The following is a 19,101-nucleotide window of genomic DNA, read 5'->3' as shown; positions in this document are numbered from 1 at the left end:
AGACGACTGGGCATATAGAAGATTTTCCTGGGTTAAAAAGTCATCTTATACGCCGGAAAATACGGTATTCAAGTTACCTATTTCTTCTTGATTAAGCTTTGGTACTTGTTTCATCTTATCTATTATCTTATTTATGGAATAAATAAGATAATAACTTATCTATTATCTTAATATTAAAGTTACTTATAATATTCCCTAATTATTCCCAATTAGCCTTTTGATATATATAGACTCAGAGTGACTTCACCTCTCCTAATCCTGAGATTGATATTTGTATCTTCTCTCTCTTTTTTATTCTGACTAGAGGTTTATTAATTTTATTCTTTTTTGAAAGAGCCAGTTTTGGGTTTTATTGATTTTCTCTATTGTTTTTCTGCGTTAAATATCATAGCATAAGCTCTTATACTTATTATTTTCTTCCTTATGGTTCCTTTAGGTTTATTTTGCTCTTGCCTTGCTACTTGTTTATGGTGAAAGTTAGATCAGTGGTTTGAGAGCTCTCTTCTTTTCTAATAATGTTATCAATTGCCCTTGAAGGACTGCTTTACCTCTATCCAACAAATTTTGATATATTGTGCTTTCATTGTCATTAAATTAAAAATATTTCTTAATTTCTCTTGTGACTTTCTCTTTGACTATGGGTTATATAGAGTGTGTTGTTTACTTTCAAAATATTTGTAAAAATCTATCATCTTTTTATTATTGACTAGAGGCCTGGTGCACAAAGTTCATGCACTGGGCGGGGGGGTGTCCCGCAGTCCGGCCTGCACCCTCTTGCAGTCGGACATCCCTCTTACAGTCCGGGACCCCTCGCTCCTTACTGCTTGGCTCACTGCTTCTTAGTGCTGCCGCAAAGGTGGGAGAGGCTCCCGCCACCACCGCTGCGCTTGCCAGCCGTGAGCCTGGCTTCTGGCTGAGCATTGCTTCCCCTGTGGGAGAACACTGACCACCAGGGGGCAGCTCCTGCATTGAGCATCTGCCCCCTGGTGGTCAGTGCACATCATAGCGACCAGTCATTCTGGTAGTTCCACTGTAATGGTCGCTTAGGCTTTTATTATATAGACTAGAGGCCTGGTGCACCAATTCATGCACGGGTGGGGTCCGGCCGGCTGGGGGGAGGGGCTGCGAGTGGTTGGCTGGCTGGCCTCGCCCCTCCATCAGGGTGGTGGGGCCGATTGGGGGCAGGGCTGGCCGGGGGGAAGGAAGAACACAATATGGTACTATCCTATCTAATAAAAGAATAATATGCAAATTGACCATCACTCCAACACACAAGATGGCTGCCCCCATGTGGTCAAAGATGGCTGCCCCCATGTGGACACAAGATGGCTGCCACAAGATGGCCAGCAGGGGAGGGCAATTGGGAGGGACGAGGCCAGCAGGGGAGGGCAGTTGAGGGCAATCAAGCCTGCAGGGGAGGGCAGTTAGGGGTGACCAGGCCGGCAGAGGAGGGAAGTTGGAGGAGACTGGGCCTGCAGGGAAGGGCAGTTGGGGGGGGACCCAGGCCTGCAGGGGAGAGCAGTTGGGGGGGGGACCAGGCCTGCAGGGGAGGGCAGTTAGGGGTGATCAGATCTGCAGGGGAGGGCAGTTAAGGGTGACCAGGCCTGCAGGGAAGGTCAGTTAGGGGCAAACAGGCTGGCAGGGGAGCAGTTAGGCATCAATCAGGCTGGCAGGGGAGTGGTTAGGGGGTGATCAGGCTGGCAGGCAGAAGTGGTTAGGGGCAATCAGGAAGGCAGGCAGGAGAGCAGTTTGGAGCCAGCAGTCCTGGATTGTGAGAGGGATGTCCAACTGCCTGTTTAGGCCCTATCCTACCAGGATCGGGCCTAAACGGGCAGTCAGACATCCCTCGAGGGGTCCCAGATTGGAGAGGGTGCAGGCTGGGCTGAGGGACACACACTCCCGTGCACAAATTTTGTGCACTGGGCCTCTAGTTGTTCTAATAAGATGCTATGAGCGATCCAGTAAAATGAGATTATTTGAAGTTAATAATTTAGACTTAAAAATCAAATGAATTTAAACTTTTTAAATATCCAGTGGCCAAAAGTTTCTTTGACATCTCTTAAAAGATATTTTAAAACCAACCAAAACACCTAATTTGTCAATATTATTTTGTACTTTGTATTTTATTCTATTAGAACAATAGTTTTCTCTTTCATATTGAGAAATTTCTGAAACTTTGGGTCTTTTTTCAGTCTTATGAGAGTTAATATGACACCAACAAAGACAATATCTGGGCCCCTTTCTCTTGCTTTAAGAAAATAACACAGATATTTACCTACATAATAGTATAACAGTTCCATCAAAGAGTTTGTCTAGCATCTCTCAGGGGCAGAAAAATTATGTTTAGATAGTAATGGATAGTACAGAAGGGATCAGGCCAAAGAGTTCATTTCCTGATTCCAGAGATAAATTGTTATTGTAACATAACCTGCTTATAAATAGTGGGCTCTCATACCTCTTAGGGTTGTTTTTTTTTTTTGGGGGGGGTGGGGGGAGGTGGAATTTAGTTGCATTTTCTGGTCGATATTTCAGAGTTATGATAACCCCTCCTCTTTAAAATGAAGGGTTTGAAATTAGAAATCTATTTCTTAGTTCCCTTATAACTTTAAAACTATTTTTCTTTGTCTTCAGAAATTCCTTTTATTCATCCTATGTAGCCATTTGACTGAGATGTAGGAATATAATTTATTGAGTAGGAAAATTATGCAGCTATCAAGCACTCTTTCAAATATTTTGGAAAAAAAAATTCCAATGATCATGGCTTGCCTGAAACTGTCAAGACTACAAGATCAATTCACTGATAGCTAATTAGTACATACCCTGAAAAGTAGAAGGTAGAAGTGAGTCTTCGAAAGGCCGGACTATAGCATAAAGGAGGGTCAAGCAGATATAATTCTTCCTCTCAATACTTTGAGACCAATCATTTGAAGACTATGGTGTTATAAATGCTCAGGTGATTTCTAAGATTCATTTAACAACAGAATTGGTTGGGCTCTTCCAACCTTTTGTAAGATAGTGCCTTTTCAAAAGAAAGAGAAAAAAACATTGGTAAAATTTATTTTTTTTCTTTGCTTACAGACTTCGCATATCATTTAAATGGATGGTTCGAGCTTTCTCTGGATACTTAGCTACAGATCAACTCTTGCTTTTGTGGGATAGAATCCTAGGATACAACTCTCTAGAAATTCTTGCTGGTAAGAGTAAGTGCTTATTTGTAAAACACATGCTGTCTCTATAGTAAAGTCCTTTTCCTTTCTAACAGTCACCATCCATAATTGGAGTTTAAGTCTACACTTATCTGTCATTGTTAATTCATGAACATGTATCTGCCTTGGAAGGCAAGTACTGAGGTTCTGTGATCTAGATACATCTGTGTAACTGCCCAACACCAGTCTATTCCCAGTCTTTCTTGTTGGCTCCCAGGAAAGTTCGTTTCTCCCCCTCCACCACTTTCAGTCCAACCAGGGCTTACCGTCTCAGCACCTGGGAGGCCTGTGCAACAGAGTGTAGGTACACACTCCACCCTGGATTCTCTGTCTTAGCGTTTGTGCTGTGCTCCAGCCCAACTGCTGCCTGAAATCCTGACTGACACTGAGCCTCCCCGCGCTTCTGTACTTCAACTTATACTGAATTCAAAACCTTTTTCTTTTTGCTAGTGGTCTCTGACTCCTGCCCTGGTGGCTGAATGTCCTCTTTTAGGTATTCTCTTAAACAAAAATATTTTATGTTTGGTTTTTGTTTTTTTTCAGGAAGTCAGATTTACCTCTCATTTAATAATTCAGCAGTTTTTACAACAGATATTACACAAGGCAACTGTATAACACATAGAGCACAGATTCTTACTGATTATATTATTTTGCTTCTCTTGTACAAAGTAGACTCAGTTATTTTTATCATTGATATTATCAGAAAATTCAAATAAATATCACAAGGTTTTTACAACAATGGATGGAAAGCGGAAAAGTAGGCAGAGTACTGGGTCCGACCTTCTCCAGTTGTATGATATTGAATAAACTATTTAACCTGTGTAAGCCTTTGTTTCCTTACCTTATATCGCTAGTATAGTATGACACCTTTCTGGGATACTGTGGAAATAATGCTTAAGTGAAGATGTTTTTCTTGTCGAAGGTTCTCTAGGGACCATATTAACATATTATTGACTGCTGAGAGGTCTAGAGTAATTGGGTGGCATTTTGAAAAGGAAAATTAGAGTAATAATAAAATGTCACAAAGATAAATATCACCCCTGGTGTACTCCGAGATACCACTTACTGATGTTTTCTATCTCAATGGTTTTTAAACCCCATCTAAATATGAGTAGGAAAGAATGGTCTGCCCTCGTCTCTTTTGGCCGAATGAAGTGAATTATATAAACTAGAGATAGAAGGGTCTTAGAAGTCCTCAGGTATCACTTCTTTCACACGTTTCTCTCCGGCAGTCCTCATCCCCTGAACACTTTGGTGCAGGGCAGTCCCTGTCTTACCAGGTCGCCCATTTCATTTCTGGATAATACGTCTTGCTGAAATGTACGCCCGGTAAACCAGTCATCGACATGGTTTTTCTACTCTCAGAAACCCCTCCTTTCCCCAAAGTCTTCTATTTTCCCGGCTAAATGGACTTGTTTTCTGCTCCCATTTCTCAGGCAACAGGATTTTAGTCTTTCCACCAAATAACTCTCCTCAGGGTGGGTCCTAACTTTTGAAAGTATTGTATATAGCTTTTTGTATAATTTCAAAAAGATACTAGAGTGTGTTAATGAAAAGGGTTCAGTATAAGGAAGTACTTTCTAATAATTAGGACTTTCCAAAAGTAGATGGGCTTTTTAATTGTCACCTGAAGGGTTGAAATTTCTACTATAAAAGAAATGCTGAATTAGAAGGCCTTCAAGGTCTCTTCCAATTTAAATGTTCTCTTTCTGTGACTTATCGCCCTTCAGCAAGCTGAAGTAAAAGGAATAAATTAATATTGAATACTGCATTTGCTCTAAGCAGGCACATGCTATGAACGCAATACCTGAAATAAAAAGTTAATGATGAATACGTAGAAATTCAGTCCACACTGTTGCAACCATCTACTCTTCCTCCGTGGTTTTTAAAAACCAACAGGGAAGAATTATAGACCATGTAGAATGGCACTGTACTGAGGGGTGCTCCCACCTTGGAATGCCAATCAAGAGCCACAGGGCAGATAATTTCAGGTAGATGGATACAAATTAGTTTTGATTATTTAAAATATTTTGTTATTTTTTTGTTCTGAATATTTGGGATCCATCTTTTTTGCTCAATTGAGTTAGTAAATATAGTCCTTAGAAATATTGTAGTAAATTCTACTGGCTTTAGTTGTGAATTAATCAGAGCCTTTTGTAGGACAGTTTAAAGCAAAGGTGTCTTAATGTTCATGATAGAATTGCTTAAAATTAAAGTAATGAGAATAGTTTGAAAGGCCAAAGTAAATATTAGCTTTTCTATATATCAGATGAAACATGATTTCAGTGGAAAACACCCTAAAGTATAGACCTTTTCTCCCGGGCAAACAAAGCAGTGCTGTGGAAGGGCTGGGCAGAGCAAACAAGAGCAGGCAGAGAGGAACTTCTGTGATGCGACACCAAGATAAATAAAGGTTATGAGCGCATGAGCATTCTGGGTGCTGAGGTCACGTAGTGACCTGCTCTTTCTTCCCTCCTCTACATTTGGAAAAACAATTTCCCGCCATGCACACTCTTTCCTGTACAGCAGATCTGACCCTCCTGCCAAGCTCTCACTGACTGTTAAATTATGCACAGAAGGGGAAGGCGTGCTCACATGCCTTCTCTAAATGTCTTCCTGGTCAAACATGGTCCCAGGTACTGGGAAACCATAAAGACGTTGCTGGTCTACATTCATGGTTTTCTTTGATATTTTTGTAAACAAAGAAGCTCAGTGACTTTAAAGTACTCAAGTTTTCTCTTTTTCTAAAGGGAAAATTCTGTGTCGCAGATCTCTTGTATGCCTTGCTACACGTTAAATAATGCCAGCTGACTTAACTTCTTAAATTCTGTTTACCACTACCATTTGCCCCCCAGAATCTTTCTCTCTGGCTAATGTTCATGCTTTTTTGCAAAGCTGTCAAAAATCTGTCCTCCTCTAGAAAAATGCCTGTGCTTCCCTGTCACTGGGGAAATTAGGGGACTGCACCCTGACTTCCCCTTCTACCAGGGCCACCTGGCTTTACCCTTCATGCTATCTCTAGAAGTTACCCTGAGGAACAGCAGAGAAGACAGTCTTAGGAAGCACACAGATTTCCACGTCAGGAATAAATCGTTACTGCTAACCTTCATGTCAGTAATGTCATCACATGGTGATTAGATGCCCCAGCCAGAGCCCAGGTATATTCGGTCTACTGTTTTCTATCTGTGTGACTTAAACATGTCACCCAAGCTTACCGTGCCTCAGTTTCCGCATTAGTAAAATGGGGCGATAGTAGTCTTTTACTCATAGAGTTGGTGTAATAATTAATTGCTATTTTAATTATTCCCATAGTAAAAATCTGTGTGTGTGTGTGTGTGTGTTCTAGCTATGCAATGTATTTAGGAACCAGTCTTCCAATAATTTTGTAGATTTCATTTCCTAAACTTCAGTTCTCGTTGGGCAGTGAATGCTTTACCACCTCAGGTGAGGGAATAAACAAGGGAGAGGGAGAGTCAAGAATCATCTCCAGGGAGTACTGTCTCCTTATCGGGTTGCCTTCCTCTTCCACGGGCCCTTCCGTTGTTCACGGTGACTCATTCTCTCACGTGGCGTTCTATGGGAGATTACATAAGAAGTGGTGCATGTTAGCATTGCTCGTTTTTCATATGCTTATACTTAATGAAAACAAAAACCCAAAGGTTGTTTTCTATTCAAAGTAGAACATTAACCTTCAAGATGTTTATAATGGTTTTTTCAGTTTCAGCTTTTTCCTGTAGCCAAATGCAGGCTCAGCCTCCCCGCAGCTCTCACCACATGCAAGTCCATTTGTGACCCTCTAAGAAAGAGCAACACTCGGTATAACAATATGAATACAACAAAATATTGTGGAGATACTTTTAAGAAAAGGTGTTATTGCCACATTTTTATCATGATGCCACCTCAATACATAGGAAACACGATGTGATATATTAAAAAATCCAGTCTCCTTATAATTTTTTAGAAGCCTCTCTATTGCATTAGTAAGAAACACCTGCATCAAAATAAACCTTAATTTAAAGACAGTCATTAGAGCTTCATGCCATTTAAAAACTGTTATGACTTAAGTTGTAAGTATGAAAGAAGCAATTTATAAAATGGCTTTTCAGGGCCTTTGAATGTTTCTTTTCCCCAAAACTGTGAGATACAGTTTATCAGGCGCTGTTCTCCAGAGGCAATCTCTGGAGATCCGTCCGCTGCAGGACCTTCGCTCAGTGCGGGCGTGTGCTCGTGAAAAGCACCCGTTCTGAGCTCTCGTGCGGGGTTGTGGGCACAGCAGTGCACTTGTGGGGCTGATGAGGCCAGCAGTTGAAATAGTGTGCATTCTCTTCCAGTCCTGGCAGCTGCCGTGTTTGCCTTCCGAGCAGTCAACCTGATGGAGGTGACATCACTGGCTGCAGCTGAAGTAAGGATAAGTTTCACTCCGAAGGGATGGAAATAGCTCCTGAGGGCCTGCCAGCCTCGGGCACTCGAGTCTCAGATGCCTGAGACACACTTTACTCATAGCCTAAGTTTTAACGTGGGTAAAACCTGTAAGTTCTGAGCTAAGTAGTATTAGGTATTCAAAATTCCTTGATGACTTGAAAATAATCTTGTGAGAGAGTCATAAACAAGATTATTGTAGAAAGCCATTCTAATCATTATGGGAAACAATACGCCTAGTAATTTTAATAGAAACTATTGATCTTATGTTGTGTTTTCTTATTAGTGTTTACATCCATGTGTTAAGCTCATAAAACAAAGAAAAACTAGCTGAGTTAAAGGGCATGTGTTTGGACCAGTGGTCGGCAAACTCATTAGTCAACAGAGCCAAATATCAACAGTACAACGATTGAAATTTCTTTTGAGAGCCGAAAACCGAGTTCTGCGCATGGGCCACGAAGTTTCCATCGCACTGTACGTGCGCGCCCGCACGTGGTATTTTGTGGAAGAGCCACACTCAAGGGGCCAAAGAGCCGCATGTGGCTCGCGAGCCGCAGTTTGCCGACCACTGGTTTGGATGCTATACTAATGATAAATGGGCTTTCTTGGTTGTTTTTAATTGTGAGTTAATTACTTAAAGCTGGTTTCTTTTCAGTAGTATACCTGAAACATGGTTAAATTAAACAGTGGCTTACCATATTACTCTATTGGTTATCTCTCATAGAATCATACATTTATCCTTAAAATAGCCGCCTACAGTCTTTGTTTAAAGGGAAGAGGATGTTTATGCATCTGGCAACTGAATAAACATTAGTCCCATCTCGAAATGATTTCCTGAAGTCAGTTACTCCTTATACTACTACCACAGAATGAGGATTCCTAATGTACGTTTATTTATAGAAGCAAGTTGAAATGTTAGACCTCTTATAAACTCATGCTACCTTGTATATTTGAAGAAGGCTCAAGGCTAAAATCCATGCTAGCATTTTGCACATGTTCTAACATTAAGATACACAGAGAAGAAAAGGACCAATGTAGCTTTATTACAGAGGTTAGGACACATCTGAAGAATTTAGAGGGTGCGTCGATGCCAGCATCACATTGTGATGGAGTTTCTGTTGCCCCTTATTTCATAGGCTTCACTTTGCTGATGAGAATACTGACATTAATAATTCTTTTTGTTTTTTTGTTTCAGGCAGTTCTTGCTGACCTTTCTACTTTAAAAGTTATGCCTCTTCTTCAGATTTTTTTGTTTGCTACTGTCACCTGATCTTCTTCAAGGTCACTGACAACACAAAGTTTTTCATTAGAAGCTAATCATGAACTATGCAAACTGCATAAAACCAAAATCCACTTCGTATATAAGCCAATAAAGATCATGTTCCCTCCTCAGTTAAACAAACCTAAGTCATTTTTTGCTTTTTGAAAAAATAACTCAGCACACCAAATATTGCACTGCATGCTGCTGATTTTCAAGAGAGAAGCAATAGACTGAACTTCTGGCGACTTGAGCGTACTATAGATACAATCCTGACCTGTAAAAAGCATGCGACAACATATGCAATAAGAACTAACGTAATAAACTTGAAGAGGTAATGCAGCCTCTGGGACAATTCTCTTATGTCAGTTTGTAAATTTATCTCTAGATAATGTATTGTTTTATCTTATAAATTGCTCTTCACTCAGAACCAGGGGTGGGGTAGGATGTGGGAAGAAGACTTGAAAAAGATAACGCTTTTAAGTAGAAATTCAAATGTGCTTTGATGTTTTTAACAATGTTTCTTTCCCCAGAGATTTTCTAGATCTCTCTCCACTTTATTTCTCACTTAATGTTTTGTACTAGGGGAGGTCAAATACAATTGTGTCCACCTGCCAGTATTGTATTCTTTATTTCCTGGGGTAGGGGAGAAAGTCAAAATTATGGCATAATCTGTTCAAACTTCTCAGCCTTTCATCCTGCGATTAGAAGACGACACTGCCGAGGCCTGTTGCCAGATTGTGTTACTTTGGAGGACACCTAAGGATTCAAGGAAGGGAATGAAATATCAAAACCATATTTGCTTTTCTGACGGTTGGTTTAATGAAGTTTACTTCTAGGAAAGAGCAGCTGCGAGACCAGCAATAGGTACTGGACATTCCCTCCAGAACGGACATCATGCAAGGCTCAGTCTTACGTTGGTCTTTATTATAAGTGAAGGGTCTTGTCGTATATTACTTTCTAAAGGCCTACCATTTCTGTAATTTGGAATAATAGTATGAAAAAAAGAAGTCCAAAAACCATTCTTTTGAATTTAGTCTCAAATTCAAGATGCTGATCATTTTAACAAAACTCTAAATCAATAGAGTGGAACCTTGTTTCTTGGACATCTCCCATCACGAACCATTTGCTTCTCAACCCGGCACCCCTTTCATTCTGATACTGTATGGCCAGTCACACATCTCTCAGGTGACAAGCAAAAGAGAGAATGCACGAATAAGTCAGTTTACCACTGTTAAAATCTCGGGATATTGAGCTGTGAATATTTTCATGTTTTGGGTGTTTTTTGTTTGTTTTTTTGCTTTTGTTGCTGCTTATAATTATTGTTAAATTTCAGTTTTTACTGTACATTTCCTTTCCTTTTTGTTAAATTTTCATTTATACTTCATGTCTTTTTTGTTTTTAAAGTGCTTATTTATAGAATAAACAGTATCATAGACATGTACTGTATATAAGAAAGGTTAAAATGGAATCATTTGGGGGTCTGGAATGGATTAATTAAATTTACATGATTTCTAATGGGGGAAAAAATGATTCAGTTTTCAAACAACCTTCCAGAATGAATTAAGTTCGAGAAACGAGGTTTCACTGTATATCAATACTCTTACTGAATGCCTAGAATTGTATTGTTTTATCCAAATGTATTCATGAATCATTTATTTATATATATATATATTAAGAAATACATGAGTCTTAGCATAATACTACAAGTGTAGAGGAGTTTGGTATAGCTAGGTATTTGAAAATATTATGTGCTTTTATTCATCAGGTACTTATTGACTTACTAAGGACTAATTTATTCAGCGATTGATTCCTAACAAACCCATTGTATGTTTTTTTGCAGGTGATGCAGTTAGTTTGCCATATGGTTTGCCATTCTGTGTGTGCAAATGCACACTCACCCTGAGGATAATTATGTGCACACCTATGACTCTTGTCTCCCTCCTTCTCTCTCTGAGAAAATGAGAAATAACACGTAAGGAAGAGAGAGAATTTTAAACGACTATGGTCAAATTTATACAGAGGCTCCATCATTGGCCTCTTTCTTTATGAGAGTATTCATAAGCCTTTTTAAAAGCAGCAGTCTCGTGGTCTAGTAGAAAAACACTAGGGTGGCTAGTTTTGTTTCTTCCTCTAAGTCCCTTGATAATTTACTCTCTTATCTGCAATTAGGGGCAGGCAGGGAGGACAGGCAGCAGGAAATTATTGTATTTGCTCTGTGTACCTCCCAGGATTAAGTAAGAGCAAATGAGAAAATATATTTGAAAGGGACTTTTTAAACTGCAACGCACCAAGCAAATATAAAATGTTGGTAATTAATTTTAATGATGGCATTTTGAGGTCAAGTGGTAGAAGCTAACATGTGAAGACTGTCCATCCTCATTAGCATCTGTATGGTTTTATTTGATAATGTGAGACGGTGTCTATAAAAAACGAACTTATCAGGGCATAGTAAGGTCCTTGCATTTGGAACAGGTGACTCCAGCCAGTCCTGGAGGCTGCAGGCATTCTGCTGCTGTCGCAAACCCCTCAGCCCTGCGCTGCTCTCGGATGCGTGTTAGAATACTGCATTCAGGACAGTCGGCTGTCTTGCCCACTCCATCTCTAACTGCACCTCCTCCACTACCTCGGTTGGCTTCCTTCCTTCTGCATTCTCCTCACTGTTTCCTGCCATCCTCGAACACCTCCTCACATCTGCTCTGCCGGTGCTCACAAGGATCTGAGGGACCAGGGATGCTTATGTAATCATTCTACCTACGGCATTGCACTGATGGTGACATAGACTCAGAGACTAAGTTATATTTGGCTCTTCTGGATTTCAGTTCACCCACTAATGTAATATGTGTGACCTTTTAGAAGAGTTTATTGAACAGTCTTCTTGATCAGAACATTTGGTAATGCAGCATGCTGGCTAATTGAAATTTCCAGCTTATCTTAGCTGCACAGCACCCCCTTACACTCAGCAAGTACTCTTTCTATTTCATAGAACAGAGAGACCATTAGCCTTGAACTCGCTCACAGCCTTCCACTTCACAACTTAGCTTGATATCCCTTATACTTATCTCCTTCCTTCTTATCTCAGGAAATGTCTACTCTAGTCCCACAGCTCTCCACTAGTATATACAGATTCAACAGGCCGCTTACATGCTTAAGTTAAATGGTGCCCCACTGCTTAACAGATAAACTCCAGGCTCTAGCAAAGTAGGGAAATTCTCTACAGCTCGGTCGATCCGTTGCTGTGCTCCCACACTGCTCCCTGTACTTCAGCCTCACCGATTACACGCTGATCCTCAACCAGCCAAGCCCATCCACTTTGTCTATCAGGAACTCCCTTTATCAAGGCTCCACTCAAACATCTTCTCTATTGTGACACCCCGGAGCTGTCAATTAGAATTAATTAGGCCCTTCTCTTTGTTCTCTATTCATCCACTCCTGTGGTGCTTGGAATATTGAGTGATCGCTTTTTGTATACATGTTCTGATTCTCACATCACTTTATTCTCAAGTCAACTTCCATGGACTAGCTCTAGTATGGAATATGAAAGAAGAAAATTGTCCTTATGCGTTTGTATCCCAGGACCTGTTCTGAAAATTGTCAGGATCTGTTTTTCTTAAAACATCATTTCTCCTCTATTTTTTATTTGGTAATCTACCCCCTGCCCCATGAACTTCAGGTGAGGCTGACTCCTACCCCCAGGACCTCTGGGTCCTCACCAAGCCAGTCACCATATGCTATCCTTCTAGCCACAGGGATTGCTTCAGGATCAGTGCAAAATCTAAGACCAGTGAGGACCAATGAAACTTGATTACGAGGCTTTGGTTTAATCGTTCAGGGAAGCTGGATATAGGGTCTGGATTGGCTGCAGCCTAGGAATGGAAAGGGTGAAAAGCTGTTCTGTTGACCTCTTGATGTCCAGGTCCCACTCCACCAGTCTACCCCTGGACTGTTTCATCACAGGAGCCAAAAGATTCTCTTTGCAACAGAGAGGACCCTAACTGAAGTACAGTTATTTGACTATTTAGGTGATCCATTGTATCATGAGAATCATTATTTGGTGAGACCCCTGTCTATATATGTTAAGCAAGAGGAATCTTTTTTAACTTTTTAAATCAAGACCCACCCTGACCTTACAAGCATGAATTCTATGTTCCAGACCTACTAAGCTACCTGAAGTACCTTGAACACTAAGTATGTCTCTCTGCGTTGGCCCTGTGCCCATACAGCACCTTGTGCTTGAAACGCCTTCTCTTTTCCTCTTAATATAACTCTTACTTGTACCTCAAAACCCAACTCAGGTGTTGCATCATCAGGGAAGACTGCTTCTCCTATGAATTCCCCTCATACCTTAAATATACATAGTTATACCATAATCTTATACTATGTGATTGTCTTTCTCTTCTACTGGACTGTGACTCCTTAAGGCAAAACAGTTTCTTTCTCAACTTTGTCTAGAGCCTGGTGTAGTGCTTGCCCCATGGTGGGCTTTAATGTTTTTTGAATGAATGGATGAAATCATCTAATAGCATAATCCACTCATTCTACTGATGAGGAAACTTGCTCAGTTTCGAATAATAACTTACTTGTCCAATGTCACACAACTATTTTACCAACAAAGATTTGTGGAGGTCCAAAAGGGAAAAATATTTTGAGTGGAAAAAAAAACACACCTGGAAATGCTTAAGCTCACTCAATATTTCTCATTTATGTCAACTTCACTAAGTTATAGTCTACGTAGAATAAAATGTGTGCATTTTAAGTATACAGTTCTCTAAGGTTTGACAAATGTATATAACCACACCACCACTATCACAGTAAGGCACACAACTTCCATCACCTAAATCAGTTCCCGTCATGCCCCTTCCCATTCAGTCCCCCATATACACATTGACTCCAGACAACCACTGATATGCTTCTGTCCCTAAAGATTAGATTGGTCTCTTCTAAAGGTTCATGTAAATGGAATCATATATACTAGTACCTATATTTTTTCTTTTGTTCTTGGCTTCCTTTACACAGCGTAATGTTTTGAGATTCATCCATGTTGTTGTGTAATTAGAAGTCCATTTCTTTTTATCACTGAGTAGTATTTCATTGAATGACTACTTCACAGTTTGTTTATATGTTATTGTTAATAGACATCCATGTTGTTCTCGTGTTTCAGTGTATTATGGATACAGCTACTATAAACATTGGTGCACAAGCCTGCATGTGGACATATATCTTCATTTATTTGGGGTAAATACGTAGGAGTGAGTTTGTTGGATCATATGTCAGCATAAGTTTACCTTTCTAAGAGATCTCCAAACTCGTTCTGAAGTGGTTCCACCATTTCCCATCCCCACTCACAGTGTGAAAGAGCGCTGGTTGCTCCAAATCCTCACCAACTCCCACTGTTATCATGTTAGTCATTCCAATCGGTGATTTTAATTTGCATTTCCTTAATTACTAATGATGTTGGGCATCTTTTCATACTTATTTTTCACTTATAATTATTCTTTTGTAAAGTGCTCAAATCTTTTGCCCAATGCTTTATTCTGGGTACACTTCCAGTTTGTAAATTTTTCTCCCAGCCTATAGGCTAGTCTCTTCATTTTCTTAACTGTATTTAAAGAGCAAACATTTTCATTTTGTTGAGTTCAGTTTATCCTTTTTTTTTTTTTAATGATTCACATTGTCTGTCCTATCTAAGAAATCTTTGCATAACTCAGTCACAGATTTTTTTTCCTGTTTTCTTCTAGAAACTTTGTCACTTAGCTCTTACTTTTAGTCCTCTGATCCTTTCATTTTTTAGTTAATTTTTGTGTATGATATAAGTTAAAGGTTGAGGATCCTGTTTTTGCATATAGATATATGATTATTCTGACACCTTTTGCTGAAGAAAAAAAAGCACACCCTGTCTTTTCCCTTTAATAATAGCGCCTCTATAAAATCAATTCATCACATATTTGTGGGCTTATTTCTTGACTCTCTATTCTGTTTCATGGTCATGTCTCTCCTGATTCTAGTACCGCACAGTCTTGATTTTTATACCTTTAGAATAAATCTGGAAATCAAGTAATTTTCTTTACCTATGTCAAAAGTATTGTGACTATTCTAAGTTCTTTGCATTTCTAAATAACTTTTGCAATCAGATTTTTCATTTGTACTTTAAAAAAAAAGCTGCTGTGATTCTTATTGAGATAGTGTTGAATCTAAAGATCAGTTTGGGGACAATTGATACCTTAACAATATTGAGTTTTCCAATACATGAACATGGTATCTCACTCCATTTCTTTAGGTCTTTTTAAATTTCACTCAGCAATATTTTATAGTTCTCCATGTATAGATCTTGCACATATTTTGTTAAAATTATTCCTAATTGTTTACATATTTATGTTATTATAAATGGTATTTTTAATTTCATTTTTTATGGTTTGTTAATATGTAGAAATACAATTGGTTTTTTTATATTGATCTTGTATCCTGAGACCTTGTTAAACTTTTTTGTAGCTTCCCTAGGATTTTCTACATATATAATGTTAACTACAAATAAAGACAATTTTACTTTTTTTTTCAAATCTATATGCCTTTTATTTTTTCCCCTTTATTCACTGACTAGAACCTGCAATAGAATATACAGAAGTGTTGCAGTTCATCTAATTTTCCATTAAATATACTTATTTTTTTAAAAAGTACAACAAATATTTTAAAAATTAGCAATTTAATAGTTTGGCCAATTTAGGGATAAAACAGTGGGAGGAAAGGAGACAGGCAGATGCAGAAAGAGGTGCAGAGAGATACCGATACACAAGATAAATTATGTAATTTTTTTGTTGCTCATTATCCAAAGGGCTTCTTCAAATGTTTTTTTAACTTAACCATTTGGCTTCAGGTACTATCAGTGCCTTTATCATGTTAATTAGGTAATTGTTTATGTATTACTTCTCTGCTCTTAAAACTTTTTTTAGATGTGTGGTGTACATGTATATTCAGCGAACATCAAATGCTTTCTTTGAGCAATGTAGTATGCTGGGAATTCATAGTTTTTATATACATTTGTGTGTTTGCTTTGTCAGTAACAAATGTGGTAAGAGACAGCACTTTTTATGGAAATAGAATACTAACACCTCTTTTTTGAAGTAATGGCATGGTATGTCCAATATGTCCAATGGTAAGAAAAAGAATGGTTCCCCACTGATGTTCAGGCCCCAGGCCCTTAATCCGAAGGATATGTTAATTAACCTCCTCTCAGATACATTGGGTTTAGCATATCAACTGTAACATATGACAGTAAGTTCACATTGTTTCAATTCTCTTACCTATAAAATAGGTGATTCTACCTGTCCAGTTTCTCTCCTGTGGTTTTTATAATGATTACATAAAATAATATCTATAAAAGTATTTTGAAAACTACCTTCTACTGCTCTGGTGCTGATAGGAAAATGACCCCAGAAAGCTGGACTTTTTTATACGGCAAGTGTAACGGAGAAAGAGAGGTATTGGGGGAAATGTGCCACCAAGTCCTAATGTTTCCTCCCATGTAGAGGGAGGTCACTGATGCCATACTCTTCACCCCCCGCTCCTGTGGAGGAGTGAATGATACTTCTGATGAGGTTGGGATCGGTGCGGGGCATGTAACGCCAACCCCTTTCTCTCATCTTTCTCTTGGGATCCAGCAGCTCACAGCAAACAGGGTTTGTACTGTCCCTCTACGCCCTGAGCTTTAGAAAGTCTGGACCCAGTGGGATGGGAGGTAACGGGTGACGAGGTGTCTGAGACCTGATTTTGAAAAGCCCATGCTTGAGTCATATTCCCTATGAACTACCAGTGAGAAAGATGACATCACCTGCTTCCACCTGGCGAGATTTTCACTTTCTCAACTCACAGCTCAGGCAGGAAGGAGGGTGCTGTTTATTGGACCTCTGAACCTCATTCAGTGGCAAAGATGTTAGGGTTATAAGGAACAGACTATCACGATGAGTCATAGAATATAAGATAGAAATAAGAGAAATGAAGGGTAATGAGGGGTCGTGATGGACTTGAGTAAAGAAGAATGGAGGGATTGAAGGTCACAACACAAAGGTAAAAGCACTTTTGAAGGAAGGATACTTCTGCCAGTAATGTGGAAGGGGACTGTTTGCAGTCAGAATGAGATATTAGCGTTTGAAAATGCGGTGCCATGTTTGTTGATGCCACGATCTAAGGCCTGGTGGATAACTGAGGTAAAGGAGAAGACAACATCACTGAAAAGACGAGGAAGTCAAGACACCCGGAGTCCAGGGTGCTGGGTGAACCGCCAGCGTGCACGTTGAAGCCACCAAGAAGGATGGCAAATACAGACTCCAGGAGGAGGGATGCAGAAGAAAACTGAGTTGCTTGTAAAAGTTCGTTTCACTGAGAATGAATGAGGAGGAAAGAAAAATAATGGTCCCCCACTGATGTTCATGTCCCAGTCCCTGAATCCAGGAGGGGGCTGTACCTTGGAGGAGGAAGAGTGGTATAACCAGACAGAGCAATCACAAGAGAGAAGGGGGCGTAACCCTCTAAACTTGGCCTGAGGGGTAGAGTAAGGCTGCTGAAGCACGCCCACCCGGGCACAGGAGAAAGGAAGTCGTCCTTTGGAGAGGACTGCCGAGAGACCCAGGCCCCCGGGCACAGCCAGCTTTTAGGTAAGTGAGGAGGTGACTAGAACCTTCAGAGAAGAGAGGGGAAATACAGGTTTTTATTGACCTCACACTGGGAATTGGGAATGCCAGCAGCAGAAGGGAGTGGTTTTCTAGGAGGGGATGGAGGAGGATGGGTGGGAATTAGGTCAGATTAAGGGAAGCAAGTTTAGGGAATTGATGACTGGAAGCAGGGAATTCTGAGGAGCATGGGATAGACAGGGATTGATGGGCTGAGCCTCTCGGAGGTGACTGAGCAGTCAGTCCTGCTGCTGGGGTGGTCCACGCCACTTCTCTCTCGGGTGGGGCAACTGCCCCCTGAGGCAGCCTGAGGATGGTCTGATCTAATAGGTCAGCTGCTGCTCAGATACCCAGACCTGTGACTGTCTCTGCTCTAGCACTGCACTCATTTGGTGACTTAGCTTTTCTTTCTTTCACAATAATTTGGTTCTCCTCTCTCTCTCTCTTGGCTTCTGCCTATTCATTGGTTCATTGTTTCAACTTACTCAGGGCTTAGATAGAGAGTAGAACCCTCCACAAAAAAAAAATAAATAAAAAGGAGGGGAGGGAGGAATCCCTTCTTTATAAATGGAATCATTGCAAAGTTTTCATGAAACAGAGAGCAAAAAGTTATCTCCAGTATACAACTTAGCTTGTACCCATGGCAGGCCCAGTGATGGCCTGACCCCTGAGGGGGCAGTGGGGGGAGAATGAGAGGGTCGGAATGTCAGTGCTAAGATTCCATAGGAAGAAATAGGCAGGTTTTCCTCTACCTCTGTCACCTTTCGTCAGGACTGTGTCTGCCTTACCCTCAATGAAGGGCTTCCTCTCCTCATGTAGGAGAAAAGGGGCTGAATGATTAGGTATTTCATATGTGAGAGCCTCAAGAAAATGGAAAGAGCCTGGCTGGCATTGCTCAGTGGTTGAGCATTGACCTATGAACCAGGAGGTCCCAGTTTGATTCCTGGTCAGGGCACATGCACAGGTTGTGGGCTCGATCCCCAGTGGGCGGCGTGCCGGAGGCAGCCGATCAATGATTCTCTCTCATCATTGATGTTTCTATCTCTCTTTCCCTCTCCCTTCCTTTCTGAAATCAATAAAAACATATTAAAAAAGAAAGAAAACGGAAAGACCTGAATACATGTATGGAAAGAAAGAAAGATTTAGGTTTCTGGGCAGACTGATAGGATACCATCTTGAGAGAGGTCCCCAACTCTGTCAAAGGCTAGAAATTGTTAGGCTGGTGGCTAAGTACAGAAGTGTTGTAAGGGGCACTCTATGAGGTACAGTGACTCCCTGATATAGAAGTCCAACCCAGGACTGCAGCCCTCGGACAAGGTCAGTGCCATGATCCAGAGGGCAGGAACAACATCCTCCCTAACCTTCCAGACTTCTATTACCAATATATCGTAAACACTCAGCCACTGGGTAAGGACACCTTGCACATTACCCTCCGGACTCTACTCCCAAGGATCCACCTGACACCTAAACGTTTATACTCATAACAGTTTCTAAATAGAGGAAGCAAAACTGATAGAAGTGCAAGGAAAAACAGACAAATATAAAATCATAGCAA

At 40.3% G+C, this 19,101-nt stretch overlaps 1 protein-coding gene across 3 annotated transcripts in view; it reads left to right on the top strand.

Moving 5' to 3' along the window:
- The window catches only part of TBC1D19 (TBC1 domain family member 19), a 102,974-nt gene extending 87,632 nt beyond the window's left edge, over nt 1-15,342 (top strand). For all 3 annotated transcript variants that reach the window (XM_079767406.1, XM_079767408.1, XM_079767407.1), the window contains 3 exons: nt 3,079-3,194; nt 7,538-7,608; nt 8,821-15,342. In XM_079767406.1, the coding sequence (XP_079623532.1) occupies nt 3,079-3,194; nt 7,538-7,608; nt 8,821-8,895 (262 nt within the window). In that variant the 3' untranslated portion in view covers nt 8,896-15,342. The remainder of the gene's footprint in view (nt 1-3,078; nt 3,195-7,537; nt 7,609-8,820) is intronic.
- The last annotated feature ends 3,759 nt before the right edge of the window (nt 15,343-19,101 follow it).

The sequence above is a fragment of the Cnephaeus nilssonii genome (assembly GCF_951640355.1).
Source record: "Cnephaeus nilssonii genome assembly, chromosome: 1".
Classification (NCBI taxonomy): Eukaryota; Metazoa; Chordata; class Mammalia; order Chiroptera; family Vespertilionidae; genus Cnephaeus; species Cnephaeus nilssonii.
Note: the sequence above shows the minus strand (reverse complement) of the source record. Positions and strands in the feature narration are given on the sequence as shown.